The sequence below is a fragment of the Melozone crissalis genome, unplaced genomic scaffold (genome assembly GCF_028551555.1).
Source record: "Melozone crissalis strain CALT ecotype California unplaced genomic scaffold, PUWL_Pcris_2 ptg000057l_1, whole genome shotgun sequence".
NCBI lineage: Eukaryota > Metazoa > Chordata > Aves > Passeriformes > Passerellidae > Melozone > Melozone crissalis.
The window spans coordinates 909,433-935,261 of NW_026535835.1; the positions used below are offsets into that span (position 1 = coordinate 909,433).

Genomic DNA, 25,829 nt, shown 5'->3' on the forward strand with positions numbered 1-25,829 from the left:
CCCAAGGAGGATCCTTGCTGACGGCTCCTGCGCGCGCGCCATTGCAGGCGCTGAGCAGCTTCCCCTGGCACTGCAGATGGCACTGGGGTTTGAGGCACTCTGGGTTTTGGGCAGGGAGGGCTCTGGCACCCAGGACTGACCTGCAGGAGGGCACTGACCCTTTGGGAGAGCTCCAGCACTGATGTACCCATAGGATTTACCCACAGGAGGGCACCAACCCTCCAGGAGGGCTCCAGCTCCAGGCCCTGCTCAGGACTGACCCCTGGGAGCCCAATGACCTCTGGGAGGACTCCAGTCCCCACCCCAGGACAGACCCCCCAGACGGACCCTGACCCTCCAGCACCTCCCATCAGCCGGTGCAGCCCTGCAGGGGAAAGGATTTGGCCCCAGGCTGAGCTGTGGGCACTCACATTGGAATGTCCATCCCGGAGGAGCTTGTGGAAGACATGGCAGAACTTCCAGCAGAGCACGGCGTTGCCGGACAGCGGCAGCCGGTTCACCACTGACCAGAAGGTCTGCGCTCCCTTCTCGTGGTGTGTGCCCAGGATGCACGGTGCCAGTGGTCAAGGAAGCACTCCTCTGCCCTTTGCTGATGGAGAATGGCCACCCAAAGACAGCTGCAGCCAGAGTGGCCAGGCCACCACAGGGAGCTAATGATGACAGGCATTCGCTGTCCCCAAAGCGGCACAAACCACCCTCTCCCTGCCACCAGCCCTGCTCTGGGAGCACCATGGCACGTGCAAGGCTGGGGCTGTGCCTCTGCTGAGCCTTCCCAGGTGCCTGCCTGGGATGCTGGGGATCCACTTTTGGTGGCAGCCTACTGTGGGCACCTTCCCCTCCTGCCTCCTCTTGGGATGGCAGTGCTGGGAGCACCAGCCTGGGACCTACCAACATTCAAAGGCTGTGACAGCAGTAGCAGGGATCCCGTGCCATGCTGGTAAAATATCCAATATTGTTAATAGCCCTCAGCCTCCCCCGTGCCCTGGGCACCTCTCCCCACACACCCTCTTGATGCTGCCCCTTTTCCAGGCAGCCCCAGCCTCGCTCCCACAGTCCCATGGCCAGCTTTGAGAAGGATATTCCTGGCATGTTTCTCCTTGACAGCCACTTCCTGTGCATTAATGGCCTTATTGATGCTGACGGTCTGCAAGAGAGAAGTGATGGGGGGGGTGAGAAGGAAAAGGCTGAGGCTCCCTCACGGTCCCCCCCTTGCTCACTGAGACCCTCCAGCTCTGCAGTGGCTGGGTTCCATCCAGGTCCCCAATCCCTGCTTGTGCCAGATGGATGCTGACCTTTCCCAGATGCCTTTCTGGGATGCAGTTGGCATCCACCAGGTTCAGCTGCTGCCAGGACTCATTTACTCAGGATAATAATGAAGCAATTAAAGCAGTGCCCACAAAGAACCCTCTGCTGCCCTCAGAGTGGTGAGACCGGCAGAGGAGGACAAATTCCTCCCCTGCCTTTGGATCGTGGGCAGCAGCTGGCAGCTCCTACCCCACTTTTGGGGTGCTCAATGGGGAGGACAATTTGGGGGGGCACAAAAAATTGGGCAGTAGGATGGCAAGACCACTGCCAGGGCTGCCTGGCAAAGGTCCTGGCTACTCCATGGATTAGAGGGACAGGAGTGAAACCCACAGGCAGCACTTGCCATGCAGGTGTTGAGGACCTTGGGGAGTCCACGCTGAGGAGCCTTGGCACAGCCAGCCACCATTTATCCTATGGAATGCAGTGGCAGCCACTGGAACAACTTTCCAGGCAGGATTTCTCACTCTACCCCATTTCTGATCCTTCATGGGGACACAAAGATGCCAGCTCAGGTTCATCCTCTCCCCAGGCTCCAACATCACCAAGTGCTTCCTTGGCACCTGCTCCAATGAACATCCTGCTGCCAAGGGAAGGAACCGCCTGGCTCAGCACTGCCAGTAGCAGCTCATTACTGATATAAACCAATTAAAGTTGTGAGATTAATTTCAGTGCCTTTCTCACTACAATCATTGCTGCAACCCTGCTTCCTGGTGCTCTCCTGGTGGCCCCACGTGGCTTCATCTATATGGACTCCAGTGAGTCTGTGCTGAGCAGGGCTGGAGGGGCCCACAGGAGCCCGAAATGTGGTGGAGTACAGCCCAAATCCCCCAGGAAGTCCCTGTGCCACCAAAGCATGTGCCAGCTGGAGCAGGAATGATGACAGCCTGAGACAGACGAGACCCCACCCACAGCTGCAACCCAGCCCTGCACCCCAGCCCAGAGCCAAGCACCCCCTCAGCTGAAACTGTGTCAGAAACTGCAGGGAAGCCACTGCTCTGTGGGGTTTGCAGCCCTATCCCTACTGGCTCTGGGTGGTGACCGTGGAGGTGACCAGTAAGGACCATGGAGGTGACAGAGGAGGTCACCAGCAAGATGCAGGAGGCTCCTGTTGAGGTGTCAGGGGACCCAAATTCTTGTCAGGAAAACCATAAAATTAAATTCAGCATTAAAAAAATGCCAGTCTGGATGACCATGTCCTAGAGGCCTAGAGCAGGATGCCTGCATCTCAACATCCATCTGGGACACGTGTCATGGATCCAGCTCCAGGGGCAGCCTGTCCTCATTCAAAAATCCCAGTCTTCAGCCCCAAAACCCCCAAGACTGTCAGGACAGCTGTGATGAACCAGTTGGCACAGCGACAAGTGCCAGGATAAATGCACATTCCACCTCAGAATGGAGTCCTGGCCCACAAGGAACAAGCCAAATGCAAAGCCAGAGCTGGGGAGCAGAAGCTCATAGCCAGAAGTGGGATGCAGGCCCCACTTTCCCAAAGCTGCTCCTACTGTCCTTGAACGACCAGAACAGGGGTGGTCTCCGGAGGGAAGCTTTGCTGCACCCCTGGGAAAGCTAGAAATGGAGCTCCCAGTTGAACTGCTCCTTCGTGTCAGCTTTTGTCCAAAGGAAGGACACTTTTTTCTAACTAAGGAAGCCCCAGTGACCTCCAAGAGTGAGGGGACACAGTGGGAGGGTGATGGGGGCTGGCAGCCCCTGGTTCCAGGCAGGGACCAGCTGGAGCTTCCATCCCCAAGTTCCTCAACTCCATTTGAAGCACACACATCCATCTGGAAGGCAGAAAGGTTTCGGAGGAAAAGCTGCGTCTCACTTTCTGGGTGTAGCTGTGCACAGCCCACTTTCACACTGCATCCCCAGGAGTGCAGGGCGTGGGTCCCATCCCCAGAGCCACCTGGGGTCTGCCCTAATTGCCATAATCAGCATCTCTAGCAGCGCCCACATCAGCAAACTGGGGGAGCACAGAGCAGTAGCAGGAGACCAAGGCTAGAATTGTCACCTCTGGGGGACAAGTGGGGTCAGGGAGGGTGATTTGGCTGTAAAATTGGGTCAGAGCAGAGGGAAATTCGGGGCTGCCTGGACAGCAAGCCCAGACCCCTTCCCCACAGAGGGTCTTTCACCCTGACTCAGAGATGCCGCTCCCCACCACCATCCCACACCTGCAGCTGATGGAATTTGATTTAATTATGAGCTTCCAACCTATGGAGGTGACTTCTGACCCAGCAGGACACATTTGGGCAGCACAGCCGGCCCTGCTCCAGTTTTGTGAACAGGGCAGGGGACACGGGGCAGCCCCACACCGCACCCTGTTGCTGGGACAGGAAACCCTGGAGTTTCCTCTTGTGCAACGGGCCAGGCAGGAAGCAGGAGGAGTCCAGAGGGGTCTATTGCAGATGGAGATGTGTGAGCGTGACACTGCCATCAGGTCAGCCCTGAAGAGCCACAGGGCCAGGACTGGGCTCAGTGGGGCAGGACGTGGGGCAAGGCTGTGCACGGGGCTCTGCCAGGCTGGGGAGTGGCTCCATGGGTGCTGCAAGGGCTGGGAAGGCTGCAATGGAATGCTGCAAGCACTGTTAGCTTTCCAAGAGTCACTAGAGCAGGGTGAGGAAAGCCCACCGACACGTGCATGGGAAGGCACAGGCCATTTGGGAGAGGAGCAGTCTGGGACTATCTATCCCCAAGCAATGACATCTTTCCAATAGTCTTTTCCTCCCTCTGCAACATCAAGGGGATTCCCAGAAACCTGTGGAAGGTCTACTGCCTGACAGGCCACCATATGGCTTGACAGGCCACCACAGCTTTGTCCCACAGGAATTCCCAACCCCTGATCTGGCCCAGACCTTCTCACACGGAGATGCCACAGCAGGGCAGAGCCATCAACAGCTCCGCACGAGGGTGACCCATGGACCAGCTCTCATGTCACCTCTCCAGGCATGTATCTGCGGACTGCAGACACAGAAGCCCAAAACTCCATGGAGGAAGAGGGTCAGCATGACAGAGGCTTTCTGAGCCCTGACACGCACTTCCCTCTGCCACACGCACCCTCACTCCCCGCCAGCTCTTCCCAGATTGCTCTGTGAATGCAAAATTTCCCATTTGAAGGCAACGAGCCAAGCTTGGCTCAGGAGCAGCACAACGCCTTCCTGTTTCTTTCATTTCCAGAAGGAAACGAGTGTTGATTAAAGAATCCAGAGCTACTGCAAATTATTTGGACAAACTGAGTAAGTCGCAGTGCAAATCCTCTTAGTAATGCTCCCTCATTTCTTCTTAATTCCTTTCTATAAATGGAGAGCCGGGATGGAGTCTACCTCTGGAAAACTGCTCACAAGCCCTGCAGTCACAGGAGCTTCGGAGAAGGGAGCGAGCAGGAAGACCTGACTCCAACAAGCCTGGAAGAAAAATCCATGGGCTTAATTAAAATGCAAATCCCAGTAAAGCAAAGCTTAGCTCAGGCTCTGGAGGGTGTACAGAACATGAGAGCCAGGCAAGCTCTTCCAAGGGCACATCTTAAGCTGCGCCAAGGGAAATGTAAGTTGGATATTAGGAAAAAGTTTTGTACGGAAAGAGTGATAAAGTTCTGGAATGGCTGCCCGGGGAGGTGGTGGAGTCCCCATCCCTGGGTGTGTTTAAAACAAGACTGGATGTGGCACTGGGTGCCAGGGTTTAGTTGAGGTGTTGGGGCATGGGTTTGACTCGATGACCTTGAAGGTCTCTTCCAACCTAGTCATTCTGTGAATCTCTTTAAATATCACCCAAGGAATAGTTTTGTCCAGCAAAATCCTGGAAAAAAGCCAGCTGGGAAACACCTGGGGTAGACAATGCTCCACTGAGGACTGGCAAGAGCTCCTGGGGACAGCTGGGGTGGCTGCGGTCCCCCCGTGCTGGGCACCTGTGGCCTGAAGCAGCAGCAGGAGCAGGAAACAAGCCTGGTTTTGTGCCTGAGAGCAGCTGGAGGGAAAGGGAGGCAGGAAGGCAGGAAAGCAATGCTGGCAGGCCTGGCTGGCCACATGGGATGTAAAACCCAGGGATATATTTCTATGTATTGGACACTATTGGAATACTTCTTCCACTGGAGGCTCTTCCAGAGCATTCCAACTGCCTTTCCACTCAGTCCGATAGGCTTCTTGAGAGCAGGGAGTCAGGAGATGTGAAAAATACCTTCCCACCACTTAATCCAGGCTATTTGGCTGCATCTGCTGCTGAATCCATGAGTGTGGAAAGCAAGTGCTCCTCTCCTGGCTGGCTACATCGTGGAGCTGCTCTGGGGATGAAGCCCTTTGTCCAGGCTGTGTGAGCATATTCCAGAATACGCTGCTGTTCTCCTTACCTCCTGCTCCCTCCAGATGAGAATACCTCCCAAAATGACACAAGCCTCAGATTTTGCAATGCTGAGGCCATAAAATCAACTCTTTTCCTCAAACTAACAACATATTTCAGTGACAGAGACCTCAAAAACTCACTGCATCCACTGGGGTCACTCCCACTGGTGGTGACTTCAGATGTCCCTCTCCAGGAGGAGATGCTGATGCCACCAGCCCAGATGCCAGCAGGAGGAGGATGAAGGTATCCAGAGACAGCCCTGAACCCCAAGTGATACCAGTGCAGGTGTCTGGGGTCACCTTGTCCCACAGTCTGCACATGGAGCACCCCAAAACAGAGTCACCCGAAGATGGCAACAAACCCCATGAGCCACGCTGGAATCCAATGCATCGCCACGATGCTCTTCTGGCAGATACCTTGCTCTGGCATTGCTGCCTCCAGCTCTGCTCTCTCCCCTGAGGCCAGGAGGATGATGACTTCAGATCAATGACACCACCAGCCCTGGCAGCACTCAGCAATGCCTGATAAAGGAGTGTTATGGAGCTCTTCCAGCACAGGTGGGGTTTCCTGGGAAAAAAACACCTAGGCCAGGAAATGGAGTGGTGGTGTGAGGTTCAGAGGTCTCTGACCACAAGCAGACATGCAAGGCGTGAAGCTGACGCCCAGCTTGTAGCATGCCTTTGCCTTGAGGGCTGTAGTGCTGCTATCCCAGCAGCAAAACCAAAATAAAGTTGTAGGATGCCCATTATGTCCATTTGGAACGTGCCTGGACAGCCCACTCCACCAGCTCCCAGTTCCTCCTGAGGGCAGCAGAGGTTGGGATCCACAAGAGGATGCACCCATGAGCTGTGTGCAAGCACTTGACCCACCACTGGCTCTTCCAGAGCCTCCAGTGAGAATTCCAAGTTGCACACCATCAGGAGGGATGGGGTAGGATGAAACAGTGTGATCCAATTGCTCCTCCACCTTGGAGGCAAAGGAAAGAAGGGAATAGCCAGCCAACCAATCTGTGGCGGATCCTAAGAGTCCCAGTGAGACACTCGATGCCAGCAGGGGAGAGCTGGAATGATCACAGGGAGAGTTTGGCTCCCAGAAACGAGAGTTTACCACAGTGATCACATCACTGCCCACCACAAGGAACCAGCACCCGGAGTGGTGGGCAACTAGCTTCCTCCAGCCATAAATAACTTATGTAGTTTAATTACTTGGACACGGAATTTTAAAATCCAGTTAAGGGAACGTGGACTTTTCTTTTACACAGATAAACCTTAGGGGGAAAAATGATGGTAAGAAGAAATTTTGGGGAGAATAGCTGACAAAAAGCAAGGCTACAAAATCCAGATCTCAGAGGGAACAGCTGGGGAAGCTGACACTGTAAAGTTCAGAGCCCAGGCTGCCTGGCACTTCCAGAGCACAACCAGAGCCCATCACAGGGAGCTGGATCTGAGGAGAGGCAGAAATCCAGGGGGACCCCCAGGATCCCCATCCCTCCATTACAACATGCACATTTGCTCATTACTCTTCTCACTTAATTACTGCTCAGGGCAGTCAATCCGTGCCCAGCTGGCTCAGCTGCAGCCAGAGCCTTTCCCATGAGCTGCCCCAATAGCCAGGCTTTTAATTTTAAAAGGGGATTTTATGCAAGGATAATCTCTTCCAGCAGTGGTCATTTCTGTCTGGGGAGGGAGTGTGGCCATGTCCGACAGGGTCAGTCCAGGAAGGTCTACCACCACCTTCAAAAATTCCTGAAACATTCCCAGTCATGCTGACCAGTGTCTTCTGCTTCCCAGCAGATGCAAATATTTAGGCATTTTTTGGAACAGGAAGAGATAAAGGAGGGAGGATGAAGGATTTGGGGAGCAGATGCAAGGATCTCATCCAGATATGCATTTCTATGATCAACTACCACCCAGGACCCACCTTTCTTGAGAAGCATCACCCCAGCAAGAACACAGCAGCTCTTATTGTCCTAGCAGGATATTCTGAAATTAAGCTCAGATCTAGTGTTGGTGGAAATTGTTCCCTGCAATGCTTCTGGGTGAGCAGCAGCTCCCAGGAGCAGGATGGGGCATCCCTCTCCCGTTATCCCCCCAGGATGTCTGGATCTTGCAAGGGTGCCAAGAGCAGCCATGAGCACGTGGACCGAGTGTGGCATCTGAGGGACATGCTGGAGCACCGGGAAAAGCCAAATCCCTCTTCCCAGGAGAGCAGCACAGCGGTGAACATGCTCCCTGTAGGAGCAGTCCCTAAAAACCCACTTCTTGCCTCCAATTTGTTTTCGTTCCTTCTGCCAGGGCGAGGGGCAGTCCCCATGGGCCAGAGGAGCTGTGACACTGGGCACAGGGACACAGGTGCATGGAGATACAGGTGTGTGGGGACACGGGTGCTCCTGGGGCCATGGCAACATGGATGCATGGGGAGTGCTGGTGGGGACACAGATGTATGGGGACACGAACGCTCGTGGGGACACAGGTGCATGGGGACACCAACACTAGTGGGGACACGAACGCTCGTGGGGACACAGATGCACGGGGACACGAACGCTCGTGGGGACGCGGGTGTTGGTGGCACGGCCTGAGCCTGGCCGAGCCGGGGCCTGGGGGAAGCCGCCTCACACGGACGTGCGGGAGCGAGCCCAGCCCGGCCGCAGCCGCACGGGAGGCTTCGCATCCCCACGGATTCGAGCCCCCTACACCCGCCGGCGGGTCCCGCTGCCACACGAACCATCCCCGCTCCCCGTGATGCTCCTCCGGGAACCGCCGGTACCGAGGGGAAAGAACTTCCCCGGGAAGGAGCTTCCCTGGATGCGAACCGTGATTCCAGGAATGAGCCCGGGAGGGGCGCGAGGGTCCCGGGGGGGCGGCCGCGGCCCGGCACTTACCACCTTGCCCAGCTCCATGGCGGGGGCTCGGGGCTCGGGGCGGGCTCAGCGCGGCGCGGCGGCGGCGCCCATGGCGGCGGCCCCGCGGGGCGGCGGCGCTCGAAGCTTCTGCCGGGCGGCGGCGGCGGCGGCGGCGGCGGAGCGGGCGGGGCGGGGGCGCGCTCCCGTGAGGGGCGGCACGGCCGAGGCGGGGGCGCGGCCGCGGCGCTCGGCCGGAATAACAAAGGAGCGCTCGGGGGGCGGGCGGTGCTGCGGGACGCCCCCGAGCGTGCCGCCCCCCGCGCCCGCCCACCCCGGGGCAGCGGCAGAGCGCAGGGGAGGATGATGGCCACAGGGCTCGCGGGTGGGGAGCTTCGCATCCCTCGGCGCGACCCCCGCCCGAAGCCCTGCCCCACTGCCAGATCTGCTGCCCCACCCCTGGCCTCCTGCCCCATCCCCTGCCCCGCTGCCCGACCCCTCTCTTACTCCCTGTCAGACTCCCTACCCCGTTGCCTGCCCCCTCATCCATTCCCTGTCCTGCTCCATCCCCTGCCCCATCTCTGTGCCTGGGGGTGAGGCTACACCGGTGGGTCTGTCTGGCACCTCCGCAGAGTTCCCTTGTTCCAGAGCCTATTTGGCTGCTAGCATCTTGTTTCCAACAACCAGAGCAATTAAACCAGCGTAGTAATAAGCCCTTGGCCAGAGTCACTCCCTCGGGCAGGCAGGAACAGCTCGTTGACCACCATGACCACCCCACCAGGGGACAGGAAAGCATCCAGGCAGGAGGATTTTGGTTTTTCCCAGCTCCCCCTTGTGCTCAAGGAATATTTTCTGATGGGAAGGCACAAAAGAAACCGAAACCATTCTTCTGTCACTCAGTGAATTTCCTAAAAGCAACCCCAAAGCACTGCCAGGGGCCTTGGCTTGCCAGTGGAGGAGATGCTTCAGGGCCCGAAGAACAAAGTGCTGCTGTGGGGCCAGCCCGACCAACACACTAATCCAACACACTAATCCCTCGGGATTACTGCAGTCTAGTCACGGCTCAGCCACTTACTCTGGGATGATGGTTTGGCCTCTCTTAATGAGATAATAGGATCCCACATCCCCAAGCAGACAGAGCCCTACCACGCCTGCACTCTCCCAACACCCAGCTCCACAACCACCCGGTTCATCCCAGGGTTGGGGGAGCTTTTAGGGTGAAATCCAGGTCATGTTTTCATCAGGTGGTTGTGAAAGGCGTGTGAGATCCCTGGGATGGACAGATGGATGGAGCACTGCTCGTCTTGGAGCACACAGCTCACAGGTTTTTTGCTGGACTAAATGTGTTTTGCTAGAGCAGATGGTTTCAAGCAGCAGCCAAGTTCCTTTGGGAGCAGAGTCTGGATGCTGCTCTGAGCCTGGGAATGAGCCCGGATCAGTGCTCTGCAATCAGGGCAGGCACCTGCCCCTGTGAGGGGCACCTGCTCCTGTCACAGGTGCCATCATGGGCCCGGCTTTGTGCCCTTCCCCCAGCGAAGCCCCACAGCGAGTGACTCTCAGCTGTGTTCTCAACATGAAAAGTGAGAGCTTGGATCCTCACTAGCAGCCCACCTCCCAGCATAGTGTTCCCCCAGCTTAAAGGGATTGTGGAATTAATTGATTTCCCCTTAGCTGGGTTTAGCATCGCTCTGAACTCAGTGCCACGACCCCTGCTGCCTGCTGCCCCAGGATATGCTGGAGGTGCAGCCCAGAATTTCCAGGGCAGCATCTCCAAAGTCACCAAGAAGCCAAGCCACAGCTTTCAGAGGCCACAGTGCTGCAATTAGCACTTGGTCATTAAGTATTAATGCCTCATTTGCATGAAGAGACCTTAAGGCAGGTATGCAAAGAGCACAGCCAAAACCAAAGAGGATCTAGACTAAACCCAGTCCCTCCCACATGCACAGGATAGATGGGACTTTCTCTACAATGCCGTCTGCATGAAAAATAGCCTCTGAAATAATAAGTGGGATACATCCAGTTTTTCATAGCTACTGGTGACATGCTGCAATGCCACTGGAACCTGGTTGCAACCATGCCAGACTGCCCACCCCCCACTCACAGGCTTTGTGCTCCCAGCACTCCTGCTCAATCCCCCAAATTAAAATCAGCTGATCATCACTAACCTTATTCTTCCAAATCAAGCTTTCAGACCAGCTGCCCTCTGAACAAAGTGCTCAGCTCAAGGGGAAGGTATCCAGGGCCTCCTGCAGAGCCAGGACAACCAAGTATTTGAGGCCACAGCTGCAGTGTGGTTCCTCATGGCTGAGCTGCTCCAGCTGGCAAAGCCCAGAGCTTGGAGACCACCAGGAGGCACTTTGGGCAAAGCCAGAGAGCTCCAAATCCACCTGGCTTCACAGCATGGGAGGGGCTTCAGCCAGGGAGCAAAAATCAGAGCCAAGGCAGCTCGAGGAGAAAATCTGAAAATTAACTTAAAAGCAATTTTGGGGGGGTCCTCAGAGCAAAGGGAAACCCCAGTTTCAGAGAAGCCAGGAAAGCTGGAAGCACCAAGCAGGAATGACAGCACCCAAGCAATCCAGGGCTCAAGAAAGGCTGGTGCAGCCTATGGGGATAAATCCCACTTCAGGGATCCACTGAGGTGGAAGGAATTTCATGCTCTTCCCAAGGGAGTTCCTTGCTGTAGTTCACTGCATCACTGTGAGGACACAAGGGTGAAGAGGCATTCCTGGCCCCAGGGTGCTCTTGGGTTATTCCCAGGTGCTCTCATGAAGAGCAGGGGATACACAGAGTATCCCAGCCAGATGTGCAAACCCACACACTTCACCCCAGGCTCCAGCAAATCTCTCCAGGGCTGCATCCTATATGAACAATTTGGGATCCACTTGCAGAGGCCCTAGCAAGTCTCTCCAGGTGGGAGGGAATTAGGAGGGATGCACTGATGGGGCTGCTGCACAACTGCAGGGCATCACAGGCACTGCCTCCACCGGGTAGGAGGGAGCCTTTCCCACAGGGAAGAGGGAAGGCAAAGTGAGGGCTGCTTCCCTGAAGAACCAGGGGAGGCAGCTCCTTGCTTCACCCTGTCCTCTGAGGGCCTTCATTCATCATCCTCCAGTCTGATCTGGAGAGCTGCAGGTGCTTCCTCTCCCCCTGGCAGTGCTGAATCTCCCTGGGTGCTTCACTGCAAGTCCCTTTTCCCCACCCTGGAAGCACCCTCCACCCTCCTGCAGCTCTGTGACTCTCCTGCCAGCTTCCAGGATGGGATGTGTGGCTCGATCACGATGGATGAAAAAAGAAGAGACATTCAGCATTTTCCCCCACCTACTGGAGGCTCTGCAAGCAGTTTTTTAAACTCCATTTCAGCAATCACCTCTCATTGAAATGATGGGAATTAGGGTAAAATGTCTCAGCAAGTGTGGCCTTTTGTCATTGCAGCCTAGAGAGGCTCCTCAGAATGCTCCCCAAGGCTTTGGGTTTTACAGCTCTGATTTCTGTTGGAGCAAATCTCTGCCTGAGCTGATGCTCAGGATAAGAGTGGGAAGCCTGGGCCAAGCGGCTCCAGGGAGCATTTACGTGCCTCTCAAAGGTCTCCTTCCCTCTTTTTTCCTCTCCTTCTGTTCATTTTACCAGGTCTAAAAATACTCTACTAAAAACCATCTTCCTCTGCAGCCGCCTCCCTCCTAGATGACTAATAATATCTGTTGCTCCTTCTTGATCTCTCTGTATTTCCCAAGTCTTCCCCAAGGGAAGGAACCAAATCAGGGCTCAACCAACTCCTTGGATTCAGACTCCTAAATTCATTTACCTCAGAGAATGGTATTTTTCCCCATTTCTTCCAGTATAGCAGCAGTTTAAACCACCTCCCCAGCTCACAATACACTAATCCTGCTCCACGGCTTACACCTGCCCAGTGCTGCTGAAGCATTGTTGTGATATGGGAGCTCCAGGATCCTGGCATTTTCAGGCCTCTAGGGAGACTAGCAGGGTCACTGGGAAAACCACCAAGCACTTGGAAAACTATTTATTGTCTGGTTTTTTTTCAGGTTTCAGTTTTTTCCAGCAGCTTTCCAGCCCTGGAGCACTCCCTGTGGTGGCTGGGTTAGGCTGGGTTTGGTGTCTGGTCCTTGGAGCTGGATGACCAGCACTGGCTGTGCAAGGAGCTTCCATTTTAGGAGCAGGGGGTGAATGGTGGGCACTGGGGGTGTTTGGGATAGTGGGACTTAGTGGGGAAAAAAGCCATTGCACCAATGTGGTGACAGCAAGTTTTTTCCCTCTGAGTGGGATGTCAGAACACTGTAACAGGGATTTGCTTTCCTGCACTGTTCCAGGTCTTTTCAAAACAGAGCCAAGACCTGCACCAGGCATGCTCCCTACTGCCAGCACCACATCATGGATTAGTCAGGACGCAGGGATGGAACAGTACTGGCAGGAGCTGGAGGTGTGATGAGCTTCTCCCGACTCAGATACTGCAGTACAGCCAGATCCCTCAGGGCTCAGCCCACTGTGATTTTCCAAAGAGATTCATCAATGAACAAACTTTGGAAAACCCTCATGCTGACACTGCTGATGTAAAAAATGTCCCCAAATGGTCACAGTCTTGGTGAACCTGCTATTTCCAGCCCCAACCCTGCACTGCATGGAGGCAGATTTAAAGGGTATTTGGCTGCTCCAACACTTCTGGAAATCCCCCTGGCCAGCTAATGCCCAAATACCTTTGCAAATCCTTATTTAGGAAAAATATCTGCTTGGGAGCAGTGCTTAAAAAGCTCAAGGCCATTTTCAAATCCATGTAATGCTGTAGTTTCCTGGACATGTGAAAGTGAGAGGAAAAAGCAGATCAGGCTGAAGCAGGCACAGGGCCAGGGCCGTTGGCTGTGCCCAGGGCTGTGCTGGCATGGAGTGCCAGGGGTTATTTCAGCACCAAGCTCCCCCAGCTGCTCACCACAACTAGACCAGCATGGAAAGCAGGGAGGAGAGCAGTCCTTCCACATCCCCCCAGGCAGGAGATCCAGAAGGGCTCCCAGGGCCATGGACAGAGAGGTGTGGGTGAAGCTGCTGCTAGCCCAGCAGGGAGCCAAGCTCCATTATCCCTCCTGCCTTTACAGGAAGCTGCTTGGTTGAGCTGTCAATATAGAGATTTTCTTGAAAAAACACAAACAAACAAACAAAAAAACCCCAACCCCCCTCCCCCCTCCCAAAAAAACCAACCAACCAAACAAAAAAGCCAGGTTCATGGTGCCATTATTGATCATTTGGTATTTTTAGCTCCCTGTTCAATCCATCCTTGTTGGTGTTACAGCAATCACACAGCCCTCTGGAACACGGCTCAGTGGGGCTGCTACAAGGTAAGCAGAAGCTCAGAGAGCAGCAATACAATGCCAACAGGATTAAAAATGCAAGAGGGAAAGAGAGAGGTGGGATGGGATAAGCAACATCCTCCCCCCTTGCTGCTTCCAGCTCCTGACAATGCTGCAAAACCAGAGGCAGATGAAACTCCTGTTTCCTTCCTGGTGTGTAGGGCTGGGAACCCATAGAAAGGATGAGACTGATCTGAGTGGTGCCATCAATGGGCTGGAGGGAAGGGAGGGCCTCAGAGGGAGCCAGACAGGCTGGAGCAGTAGGTCCATGGCAGCCTCATGAGGTTCAGTCAGGCCAAGGCCAAGATCATGGACCTGGGCCAGGGCGATCCCCAGTGCCAGCATAGACTAGGGAGCTCTGCAGGGACCCCAGAAGTCTGGGAGGATAAACACCCTCAGCATCTCTCTCCACCCACGGGGCCATTAACTTCCATCAATGGCCCCCAACATGGTCCTCTCGTCTCTGGTTGCAGGACTTCCATATCCTGGATCCACTGATTCCATAGTGATTCAGTGTATTCTGCCATCATTGATTTCATGGATGGATGGATGGTTGATGGATGGATGATGGATGGATGGATGGATGGATGGATGGATGGATGGATGGATGATGGATGGATGGATGGATGGATGGATGGATGGATGGATGGAGATGACCCTGTAGAGGACTAGGGGATTCTGGTAGGTGACAAATGGGACATGATCCAGCTGTGTGTGCTGGCAGCCCAAAAAGCCAAGCATCTTCTGAGATCCCCCTGGAGCTGCCTGCACCTCTGGGGTCCCAGCACAGGACAATGATGTTAAACTGAAGAAGGATGAGGTCAGGTTAGAGATGGAGAAGGAATGCTCAACCATGAGGGAGGTAAAGGGCTGGCACAGGTGAATCATGCAGTGGGATGTAAACCTGCACACTCCAGCTCTATGTGACAACTTGCTCCCCGTTGCAGATGTCTCCTGGGTCCCCTGCAGCCCCATCCCTACATGCAGGTTATCTGGGAACCCTCCTAGGAACCCCAGGCTGGCTCTTCCTTTGCACACACACATTGCTCTGCTGTGGTGCCACTTCCTTCTCGCCTCACACTGGCACCACAGAGATGAGCCAACGCCCAAAAGAAGGAAGCAGGGTCAGCAAAGAAGAGAGCTGCAGCAGGAACTGGCTCATCCTGCCACATCTGACCCTCAGGGCTCCCTGGGCTCCAGTGGACTGGAGCTCCAATATCACCCACCACCCTGCAAGCCCCAAAGGTTACAGATCTCCCCATCCACGGGGATGTCTACCCCCCAGCCATGAGTCCACCCATCAACAACGCCCAACTTTGTCCTCCTTTCTCTAATTGCAGCCCTTCCATACTTGGATCAGTGTCACCAGTGACTCAGAAGATGGTTGATAAATCACAGAATCCCAGAGGGATTTGGGTTGGAAGGGACCTTAAAGCCCATTTCATTCCAGCCCTGCCACAGGCAGGGACACTTTCCACTGTCCCAGGCTGCTCCAAGCCACGTCCAACCTGGTCTTGGACACTTCCAGGGATGGGGCAGCCACAGCTTCACTGGGCAACCACCCCTGCAAGGAAGAATTCCTCCCTAATACCCAATCCAAACCTACTCTCTTTCAGTCTGAAGCCATAAAACACATCTCCCACTCATTTCCTTTTAAAGTTGCCAAGTTCTGCCCTGGAGACTTCATAAACGGGGAGCTGAGGCTTCACATGAAGCACAGTGCCAAAACACATTCAGTGTCTGCCCTCAGGTGCCTTCCTCCCTCCCCCAAAGCATAGTGAGCCCCTTGTGAATCTCCAAACATTTGCCTTAGGTGATCCCTCCATTGCCCCATCAGAGGAATCACTTTAATTATCTGCTTTTGCTTGCCCCTTGAATTGAGACAGCAGAGCCTGGCAATGCCAAGTGTGGTGCTCAGCTCAGTGCCCAGCCCATAACCACTTCCCAGGAGCTTCCTCCACCTTCTGCTGAGCTTTATATCCCTGTGAACCCTGACAAGGGAGCAGGAGGCTGTGTGCATGCTCCAATACAGGCACACACACCTCAGCATCTCTCACAAGTCCTAAATGTGAGCGGTTTTGTTGCAGATGCGTAGCAAAAGGGGAACAAACTCGCCTGAAGTAAAACCACTGGATGCAATAGGTTGGGAAAGGCCACAGCACGTGTTTTCCCTGCACCAGACCACGTCCTACAAGGCCAGCCCCTGGCCAGCCCCTGCCTGCAGCCCCCTCAGCAGTGCTGGGGCTATGGGGGGGATGTGGGTGCTGGGCCTGCCTCTGGCTAATAGGCAGCAGTCGAGGTATTTATAGGAAATATGCAACATACATCTAGCCTGGGGACACTTTCCAGCCCTGAGCTTGTTCCTATTTATGTGCTGTGTGGTTGCAGGGGGAGGTCAGAGCAGAGCAAGCAATGCTGGCTCACAGCAATGCTGCCTCCTCCTAGTGCTCCCACAGGTTTGGCTTCTTGCTTTGGCACCAGAGGCCACTTCCCAGCTCTCTCCCCCCACTCCATTACCGAGACCCCGTCCAACATCTCGTGTCCCAACCAGCTCCTCCCCAAAAGGCCGTGGAGCCATGGGCTCTGGAGAGCTGTGGGTTTGCAGAGGGGCCAAGAGCTGCTCTCCCTTCCAGCAGACCCAGTTCAGGCCAAGGGGGAAATGTTGGAGCAAATAGGTGCCCAAATGACAGCTAAAAATGACACAGTAAATTCCCTGCCCGGCATCCCCTCATATGCACCAGCGCCAGGATGAAACCCCATGGGTGAACCTTGAGGGCTGAAGTCCCTCTGCTTTGGAGCCAGGCTAGAATACCTTGGGATGTTCACTTGCAGAAGGCTCTAGGGAGACCTTAGAGCCCCTTCCTTTGCCTAAAGGGGCTCCAAGAGAGCTGGAGAAGGACTTTGGACAAAGGCCTGGAGTGACAAGACAAGGGGGAATGGCTTCCCACTACCAGAGGGCAGGGATAGATGGGATATTGGGAAGAAATTCTTCCCTGTGAGCGTGTTGAGGCCCTGCCACTCATTGCCCAGAGAAGCTGTGTCTGCCCCACTCCTGGCAGTGTCCAGGGCCAGGCTGGGTAGAGATTGGAGCAACCTGCTCTAGTGGAAGGTGTCCCTGCCCATGGCAAGGAGTGGGGTGAGATGGTCTTTAAGGTTCCTTTCAACCCAAACCACTCCAGGATGCTCTGGTATGCAAGTTCAAGCATTCCTTGCACTCTTTTAGTAGTCCCTGCTCCCACATCCAACATCTCTGCAGTGCCTGTGGCTGCTCCTGCACAGGTGATGCTCCCGCAAGAGGCCCATAACTGAGAGCACCTGGCAAGCTGCCTGCCCCCTGGTAGAAGGTTCAGAAGAGCCTGGGGAGCTGGCAGGGCTGGAGCAAGGATCTCTGCTGCAACCCGGGTGGAGCCCAAGGTGGAAAAAACCTGACACATAAAGGAAACCGTGTTTCATGTGTAATTGCTGCCTGTGCGAGATGATTGAGGAGGGAATAGCAGGCACGATTCCATGAAAAAGGCTGCAAAATCCCTTCCTGACATATAAATATTTCATTTTCCTTGTGTGGAAGTAAACACCACTGGCTGGAGCACTGCCAGCATACCCTTAGGCTCACCCAGCCCAAGGAGAAGGGTTGCACTGTTCTGCTCCGGCCAGCCCCAGTGCCGAGGCTGGAGGGGCACTAAGAGCATGAAACCCAGCCCTGGGTGTGGAAAACATGCCTGTGCCTACTGGAAGCATTGGGAAAATGGATGGGAGGCACTTGGAACAAGCAGAGATGACAAGAAGCAGCTCTGCCGGGAGCTTTTCTGGCAGCAGGGGATGGCCCCTGTGCTGGGAGCCACTGGTTCCCTGTGGCATGGGGGGCACCCCATGTGTAATTCCACAGTGGAATGGGCTGGGCACGCATGGCTGTGCCTGCCACTCCGTTCCCTGCCTCCTCTGGCCCTTATGAGCAGGATCTTCCACACAAGGATGCAGGTGGGAAGAGGGGCTCTGCACCTCAGGGATGCCCTTGCTAGAGTTCATCAGGGCAGAGGGAAGGGCAGCCCCAGGATTTCCATGTCGTTCCAGGAAAACAGGGGGTTTAATGTGGGAGGGAAATCTCTGCTCTGGAATGCAAATCACAGGAGCACACACAATACCATTGACACCGGCAGAGGCGCATATGGGACACACAAACACGAGGAATTGGCTCTGAGAGACACTAAACAGACCCAATTTCCATCTTTTCCAGCAATTCAGCAGCTGTCAGGCACTGCAAGGTGAGGCCAGCCCAGCCCAGGACACCCTGTGCTCACATCCAGCCCAGTGCCCACCCACCCTGGCACATCCTCCTGCTGGACACACACTGCACAGGGAGGTGACGGGGTTGGGCGCAGTGACACAGGGACACGGCTCCCGGGACACAAAAGCCACGGGAAGGTGATGGATGGCTAAGCCAGGCACCAGCCCCAGCACTGTGGGAACTGCACCCAGTAATGCAGTAGTTTCTTCTGTGGAGAAAATCCTTCGTGCTCCGATGACGTTCAGGGAATCAGGACTTTTTTTTTTTTTTTTTTCACATTTCAAGATAAATTAAGAAAAACGTGCAAGAAATCTGCTGTATGATATTATCAGAAACAACCCAGAGACATCCAGGTCCTGAAACACCCAGGCTGTGGGACCAGCTGGGGATTACTGTGGAAGGAGCTGAGCACCATCCTTCCCTCCAGGGCTGGGAAAGATGGAAATACCCACGGGAAGAAGAAGCAGAAGACTTCAACCATGGCTACACACCCTGTTCATGAGATGCTTGCTATTTCCCCAAGCAGAAATCACAGCACTTCCTGCTGCACCTGGAAAGAAAGAATCCCTTTGTGGTGCTGGGAATGGGTACCCAAAATTTGCTTATTATCCAGTGAAAGGGCCTGACGGACTTTACCCCTCTGATAGGAATCCATAGTTCTTAGTATTCCCACCATGTGAAAATTTTCTTTTTCCTGCTGATGGGAAGAGAAGTTGGATTGCAACTACTCCCAGAGTTAGTAAATGCCACAGAAAAGGAGGGAAAAGGGTTAAAACGATAAAAGATCTAATGGGGACACTGGCTAATTGTCTTTTCCATGTGATGGCTGATTAGAAAAAGGATTGGTTTCAGACTTGATCCCAGATCTATTTTTCCCTGGCATACCCCATTCCCAGCTCACAGAGACGCTGGTGCACACACATGGCACTCTGGAGGCTGACAGACAAGGGGCAGCAGGCAACCAAAGTGGTTCTGTGCTAAAAGAACTCTCAAAGGGGAGACTGCAGCTAGGGTGTGCCCCACATTGGTATCCAGATATTAAGGGATTAATGGAAAAGTCTAGATGTGACACAGTTAATTATACCCTGCTGCTATGGGAGAGAGGAGCCGACCCCAGGATGCTGGGGATGCTGTGCCAGGACAGCTCTGTCCACGTGCCCCTGCCCTAGCATAGCACCACAGCAAAAATCCCAGACAATAATGGGCTGGAAACCACAGGTTTTGTCCAACAATTTCTCCTCTTTCATTTTCTCTGGTTTATTTGTGTCTGTGCTGCTGCCAAAGCTTTGCTTCCCTCCCCATAGGCAGAAATTGCTGGATATTTAGTCTGAGCTCTTTGCTCACCACTCAGAAGCTTTGGCTGGTACCTGATTGCTCCTCCACCCCCCAGACACTACTAATTCCTCAGGGAGCTCTCCTGCCAAACCAGCTGTGTTGAAAGGAAAAATCTGGGGGTTACAGAAAACACAGTCAGGGATGACAGACCCCATTTGCTGGGAAAATCATCCCGAGGGGGCTCAGTGGCTGGTGTGAGGGCACTGGAAATAAGGCAAGGGAGAAAGAGGATCCAGTGTGAATGGAAAAAATGTGGATGGTTCCCAGTTCTCTGCCTGTGGCAATGGGACTCTTCAAATTTGGACATTTCAGCTAAAAAAATAAAAAATCTGGAATGCAGGAGCAGAGAGCAGCCCTATTTCCAGCTGCAACTCCTCCCTGTGTGCTCGGCCTCCAAGACGACTCAGAAATTCAAGGCACTTCTTCTCGAGCTATAAAAAGAGCTGGAGTGGGACTGCAAGAGCCAGGACAACAAACAAGGGAGCAGTTTGCCCTCCTGTTGAGGACATGGGTAAAGCCAGGAGAGGGTCTTGCTCAACCTGCCTCTTGAGGCGCCCCCAAGGAAGGAAAGCTGTGGGGCACAGCAGAAATGCCAGGCTGGATCCCACCCACCAAAATGTTGTCTGTGCCGTGTCCCAAGGCACCCCACCACCTGTCACTCCTCCTGTGTGAGGAGAAGGTCTAGGACTGGCCCCATCCATCACCCCAACACAATTCTGTGTTCCTTGTGCTTGGGAAGGATCAAAGGTACCGTGGTGAGCAGGGACAGAGCATGGAGTGTCCCCTGGGATCACAAGGTGGAAGGAGCTCCACCAAAACACAGCTCCCCTTTCCCCAGGCTGCTGAAAGGGTTAACAGCCCCACCTGCTCCATGAATCCCAGCAGGACAGGAGGGACTGTGTGAGTTCCAGGGGACCATAAAATTCAGCAGACTCAGGAATACCCACCTTTGCCTTCTCCAGACAAGTATTTACCTCTGCAGAAGCAGCCAAACCTTGCAGACTGTTGGAACATTTCATTCCCATTAGTGAAGTGCACAAAACATTCCTGGCTGGAAAAACACCATCAGGTCACTGACTGGGAACAGTACCACCCTAAGAGATGAGTTCTTCAGTGGCTTCACTGACATAGTGCATAAGAAGCACCTCTTCTGGCATAGCCATTCCCAGCCTACACTGACTTCTTCAACACCCAGAAAGTCAAAGTCTTCCTCTGCCAATACTTCAGCATTCCCTTAAGACCTCAGAAGATGTCCTCACACCACTAATTGGTGCTGTGGGACCTTCCTCCTGAGCAGTTCCAAGGGCTGTAGAGCTGGACTGGGTAGTCCATATGGAGCAACCTAAAGCTGGCACACTTGGTAACCATGGTTCAGGATGAGAGGGACAACAGAGGGGACAAGAGGGCATTGCCTCAAGCTGAACCAGGGGAGGTTCAGGTTGGACATCAGAAGGAATTTCTTCACAGAAAGCATCGTCCAGCATTGGAAAGGGCTTCCCAGAGAGGTGGTGGAGTACCCAGCCCTGGAGGTGTCTAAGGAATGACTGGATATGGCATGCAGAGCTCTGGGTTGGGTGACAAAGTAGGAATCAGTCACAGGCTGCACTTGATGACCTTGGAGGTGTTTCCCAATCCAAAGGATTCTGTGATGCCCATGGATCAGCAAGATGAGGGCCAGCATCAGTATGGCATGTTGCCAAGCCCATGGAGATGCCAGAGTGCTGATCCATGCTTTATTCAGTGGGATGCAGAGGTTGCATTTAGTCCATTTAGAGGTAGAATGCAGAGGTTGTGGATGAACTGTGACTCCACCAGGATCAGGCTGGGGATCTAAGGGCCATATCTGGCTTGTGCTGAAGATGCCAATTGCTCTTTTCAGCAGCTACGAGAGCCTTCCTGTGCCCAGGTGCCTGATCCTGGAGAAAGATGTCTCTGCCCACGGCAGGGGATTGGGACCAGAAGATCTTTAAAGATCTTCCAGCCTAACTCTAATGTTTTAGAACAGTCTCTTAGCACAAGGAGCTGCCTTTTCAAACTGCAGAATCTCAGTCCCTTTTTGGTGGACACTGCTCCAGCCTGCCAAGCCTCACCCCAATGGAGAACCTGCCCTAAGGGTTGGTTGTGGCTGTTGCTGTGCGATGACGATGGGACTAGCTCTGGATCTGCTGCAGAATCAGACCCTGGCCACGGCTTCCAACAACATCCTCAGGCCAACACAGGGTGTCAGTCCCAACCATGGGCTGGGCTGGGAATGTCCATCAGCTTTGTCCTGCAGCCTGTGCCCTCCACATGCTCGGCACTCACTCATCAACCCCCTCCTGCCCCTTGGTTGTGCAAGTTTGGTGCTCCAACAAAGAGGTACATTTGTTCCCACCAATGCAGAAAGTACCAGTCCAGGGGCTGGGAACATTGTGGACTGAGGAATCAGGCAGCTCCAGAGTTGCTCTAGCTGTACTCAGCTCATAGGGAGGTTGCCAGACTGGTTTGAGGGTTTGGCCATGAAACTCAGGTTCAAGGGGACCTGGCTTGCCCCAATGTGCCATACTCAAGTCTTGAGGTGAAGAAGATCCTTTGTTGCTTGGCAGTGGAGCAAACTAATAAAACTCTGCTGAGCTGTAGGTACTTTATTCCAAGACTTCCACAGTTTTAGATGCTATTTTTACCTAGTCTGACTGGTAGCCAGCTTTGTGTGTAATATAGGGGTGTTTTCAAGCCAGGTCTTGTAAGCTCTTGGAGATCTATATCACACTCAAGATAGCTCAGCTACTTCAGATGGCATAAAATTAGCAGGATGGCTTCTGTGGCAGTGTTGAAAACAAAAAAGTTTTAATAAAAAGCAAAATAACGAAATTTTTACAAAAAAAAAAACTTAAGACAAAAAGCTCTTACTCCTAATAAAACACCTCATAATAACAATTATTTCTTTTTGTTATCTTCTTTTTCTAATAAATTACTTAAGTGAGACTTTTTCTGTTTCTCAGTTTCTGTCCCATTAACTATCCTTAAGTTTGAAGTAAAGACCCTAAAGCTTTATGAAGTATCTTTTTACCTAATTAAAAAGAAAAACTTTAAAACTTTTTTCCTTTTTTAAAAAACAAAAAATAATTTTATCACTCCATCAACAAAAACCACATTCCTACATGTGTGATGACACTAAATCCCAGTTTAACACTATCAGCCTGTGCCCCTCCCCGGTGGGTGTTCAGTCCTCTTGTGCTAAGTGCTTGCCATGCAGGAAAGAGGAAGCTTCCATCAGAGAAAGGGACCCTTTGGGAGAAGTGGCTTCTTTCAGCAGGGCCAGCCTGGAGACTTGCTGCTTATTGTCACCATTTGTCTCTTTTATTGGAATAAAAGACAGATGTGAGCGGCTCAGCACTCTTGAGAGAGCCTGTGGCATTGTGCTTTATTTGAATTAGTAGATGCTGGTTGGAAAATAGTTTTTTTCCATGTTGTCATGGAAGTGAACAAGAACACAGGGTTTCGTAAGCGCAAACTGCGTTACAAGGTGCTTGGGCCAGAACCCCAGGGAGACCCAGGAATTGGGCCCTCTCCTCCTAAGAGCCCAGAAAACAGGGGATGGCACCAGCGGGGAGAGCTCAGCAGTCATGGCCCACTGGGCCTAAAGAGCACAAGGAAAGTGTGAACTCACACAGCACAGAATGCTGGAGTGGTTTGGGTTGGAGAGGACCTTAAAGATCACCCAGTTCTACCCCCAGCCATGGGCAGGGACACCTTCCACTAGAAAGACGACCAGGCTGCTCCAAGTGCCATCCAACCTGGCCTTAGACACTTCCAGGGATGGGGCAGACACAGCTTCTCTGGGCAACCTGTGCCAAGGCCTCAGCACCCTCACAGCCAGGAATTCTTCCCAGAATCCCATATCCATCCACTCTCTGTCTTTCTGAAGCCATTCCCCCTGTCCTGTCACTCCAGCCCCTTCTCCAAAGTCTCTCTGCAGCTCTCCTGGAGATCCTTTAGGCACTGGAGAGCCTCTAACATCTCCCCAGAGCCTTCTTTTCTCCAGATGAACACTCTCATCTGTCTCAGCCTGTCTCCAGTGCAGAGGGGCTCCAGGCCCCAGCACATCTTTGTGGCTTCCTCTGGACTCACTCCAACAGCTCGACTTTAATTTCTGGAATTGTCCAAAGCCAAGCTGGACTGGACTTGGAGCAACCTGGTCTCTCTCTTGGAGCACCTGCTCTAGGAAGGTGTCCCTGCCCACGGAGGAAGTGGAACAAGTTGAACTTTAGAGGTGCCTTCCAATCCAACCCTCTCAGTGAGTCCATAATAAACTATTCAGTGTCTGTGTACACCTTTGAGAGAATAATTCACCTTTCTACTGTGCACTGGGATCATTTAGTCTGCCCTGTGATTAGCCTGGAACAGCACACCATGTATCCCAGCCATGGGCTGGACTTGCACATCCGGGCTAAAGCACCGGCTGTGCCGCCTATTTCTGCTATTTCCCCTATTTCACCCAGGGAACAGGCTGTCCCCAGAAAGTTTTCTTATTTGGTGACCGCAAAATAAATCAGCCAAGCTGGTGGCAGGGATGAGGGCCAGGATCCAGCCCTACCTCCAGCCCTCACGCTGCTGTATGAGTCCCAGCTGCTGACCCTCTGTCCCAGGTTCAGAGGGTGAAGAGCCAGCAGAGGGTGATGGGATGAGCATGAGCACAGAACCCAGGTGCTGGGCTGGTGCTGCAGTGCCATGTGCCAGACAGTGCTGGAGCAGGTGATGCTCACCCTGGCCACATGGCACGTACATGGGATGATGCAATGGGCTGCAATGGGCACCTTTTCCCCATCCTTGGATTCTCAATCTTTCAGCCAAAATTGTCCCTCGTGCAGCTCCAGCCCCTATTCAGAGGGTTTTTCTCCTGGGAGAGCAAAGCTGGCATGAGTCACCCCCTCCTCATGATGGCAGATGCCCACATCCCACATGCCCTTCCCGACTTGGGTCACGGCCAGGGGCAGCACAGGGCACCACACTCAGTCCAGAGTCCTCTGATAGGGAATTTAGTGAAAACTCTGCTTTCCTGGCTGTTTCTCCTCAGCTCTGCAGATGGATGGAGTTAAACTGGATACATTTCAGAGGGCAAGAAACCCCCTGCACCCCTAGCACAGGACATCCTTGGTGGGGAAGTACATGTTGAATGAGAGGCAAAGGGGTTTTTGGGGCAGCAACATGCCCCAGCATCCCCGTCTTCCAACTCAGCCTCTGGTGCAATTCAGGGCAAGGTCCCCCCTTGCCACCTGGTGGTCCAAAACCATCATGTTTTCCCAGCTACAGAAGCTCCTGGACTCGGTGGCAGTGCTTTCAGCACCAAATCTATTCATCCTCCTGACGCTTAGCTCCTTCTGGAGTCAATCCCCACATTAAAAAACTCAGATATTTCTGCATCTAAAATAGATGTTTCTATATCTAAAAAAAACCTCCTAAACTCCTCCATCCCTGCATGTACTAATGAGAAAAGCAGCCCCATATCTGGTACAAGGCAAACTATTTTCTTTCCCTGGGGATGGAAATAAGTTTCTAAGAGGGACTCTCTGAAAAGAGACGAGATGACTCATTACCTCACTGCTGAAGTTGCATTCAATCCCCAGCACCTCTAGCTCCTAGTAAAAGCCAGGAGACCAAAAGCACGGGGGTTCACACAGCACCAACCCCAGGAGTTCCTTTTCCTGGAGATGAAAGGGCCATGAATGAATTCCCTGCACCACCCACTCCCTCAGGATGGGCTCAGCTGCCATCAGCCCTCACTCCCCACAGTCAGGAGCTATTTTTTCCTGTTCTTGCTAGTGTCAATATGTTTCTTTAAATATCTTTTCAGAGAGGCTGTATATATATAGCCCCACTCTGGTGCTTTGAAAGGAGACTCATTTCCTGTGTAAGAACTGAATTTCTTGGCAAAGCTGCTGGTGGTTGCAGCATCTGAACCACAAAAATTGGGGTTTTTTTCAGTAGTAAATGGTATTTCCTTTGCAACTGTGAGTTGGACCGAGCTGGGTCTGATCTGAAATCAGCTGGGTTGCTGTGTTTGGAAGACACAGGACCATATTCCCACTTATAAGAATGATGGGAAAAAAGGATGAATTGCATTAATGGGGCTGTGATGGCAGTCCAGAGGTGGCACAGCCCATGGCAGGGACACGATGGGCACAAAGCTGCTTTTAACCTGCATTTGGCTGTGAAAAAGTTGGGATCACATATCAAAAGGATTTATTAACTGACACTGAGGGAGGAAAAAAAAATCCATTTTATTTGCACCTAATACTTTTTCTTTTGCATCATCTCTCTGCATCTGGTTTTAGAGAAGGCTCCTCCAGCAGCAAGGTAGGGAGCAAACCAGCTTTGCAGTGCCTGAGGGATGGCTCATACT

At 53.3% G+C, this 25,829-nt stretch overlaps 1 protein-coding gene across 2 annotated transcripts in view; it reads right to left on the minus strand.

The window, feature by feature from the left end:
- The window catches only part of HIP1 (huntingtin interacting protein 1), a 42,425-nt gene that overhangs the window by 12,216 nt on the left and 4,380 nt on the right, over positions 1 to 25,829 (minus strand). Inside the window, exons 1-3 of one of the 2 annotated variants that reach the window (XM_054287338.1) lie at positions 8,516 to 8,601; positions 1,081 to 1,144; positions 411 to 553 (exon numbers count right to left, since the gene is read on the minus strand). In XM_054287338.1, the coding sequence (XP_054143313.1) occupies positions 411 to 553; positions 1,081 to 1,144; positions 8,516 to 8,533 (225 nt within the window). In that variant the 5' untranslated portion in view covers positions 8,534 to 8,601. Of the gene's footprint in view, positions 1 to 410; positions 554 to 1,080; positions 1,145 to 8,515; positions 8,602 to 25,829 lie in introns of those variants that run through there. The other variant, XM_054287337.1, reaches the window with a different exon arrangement.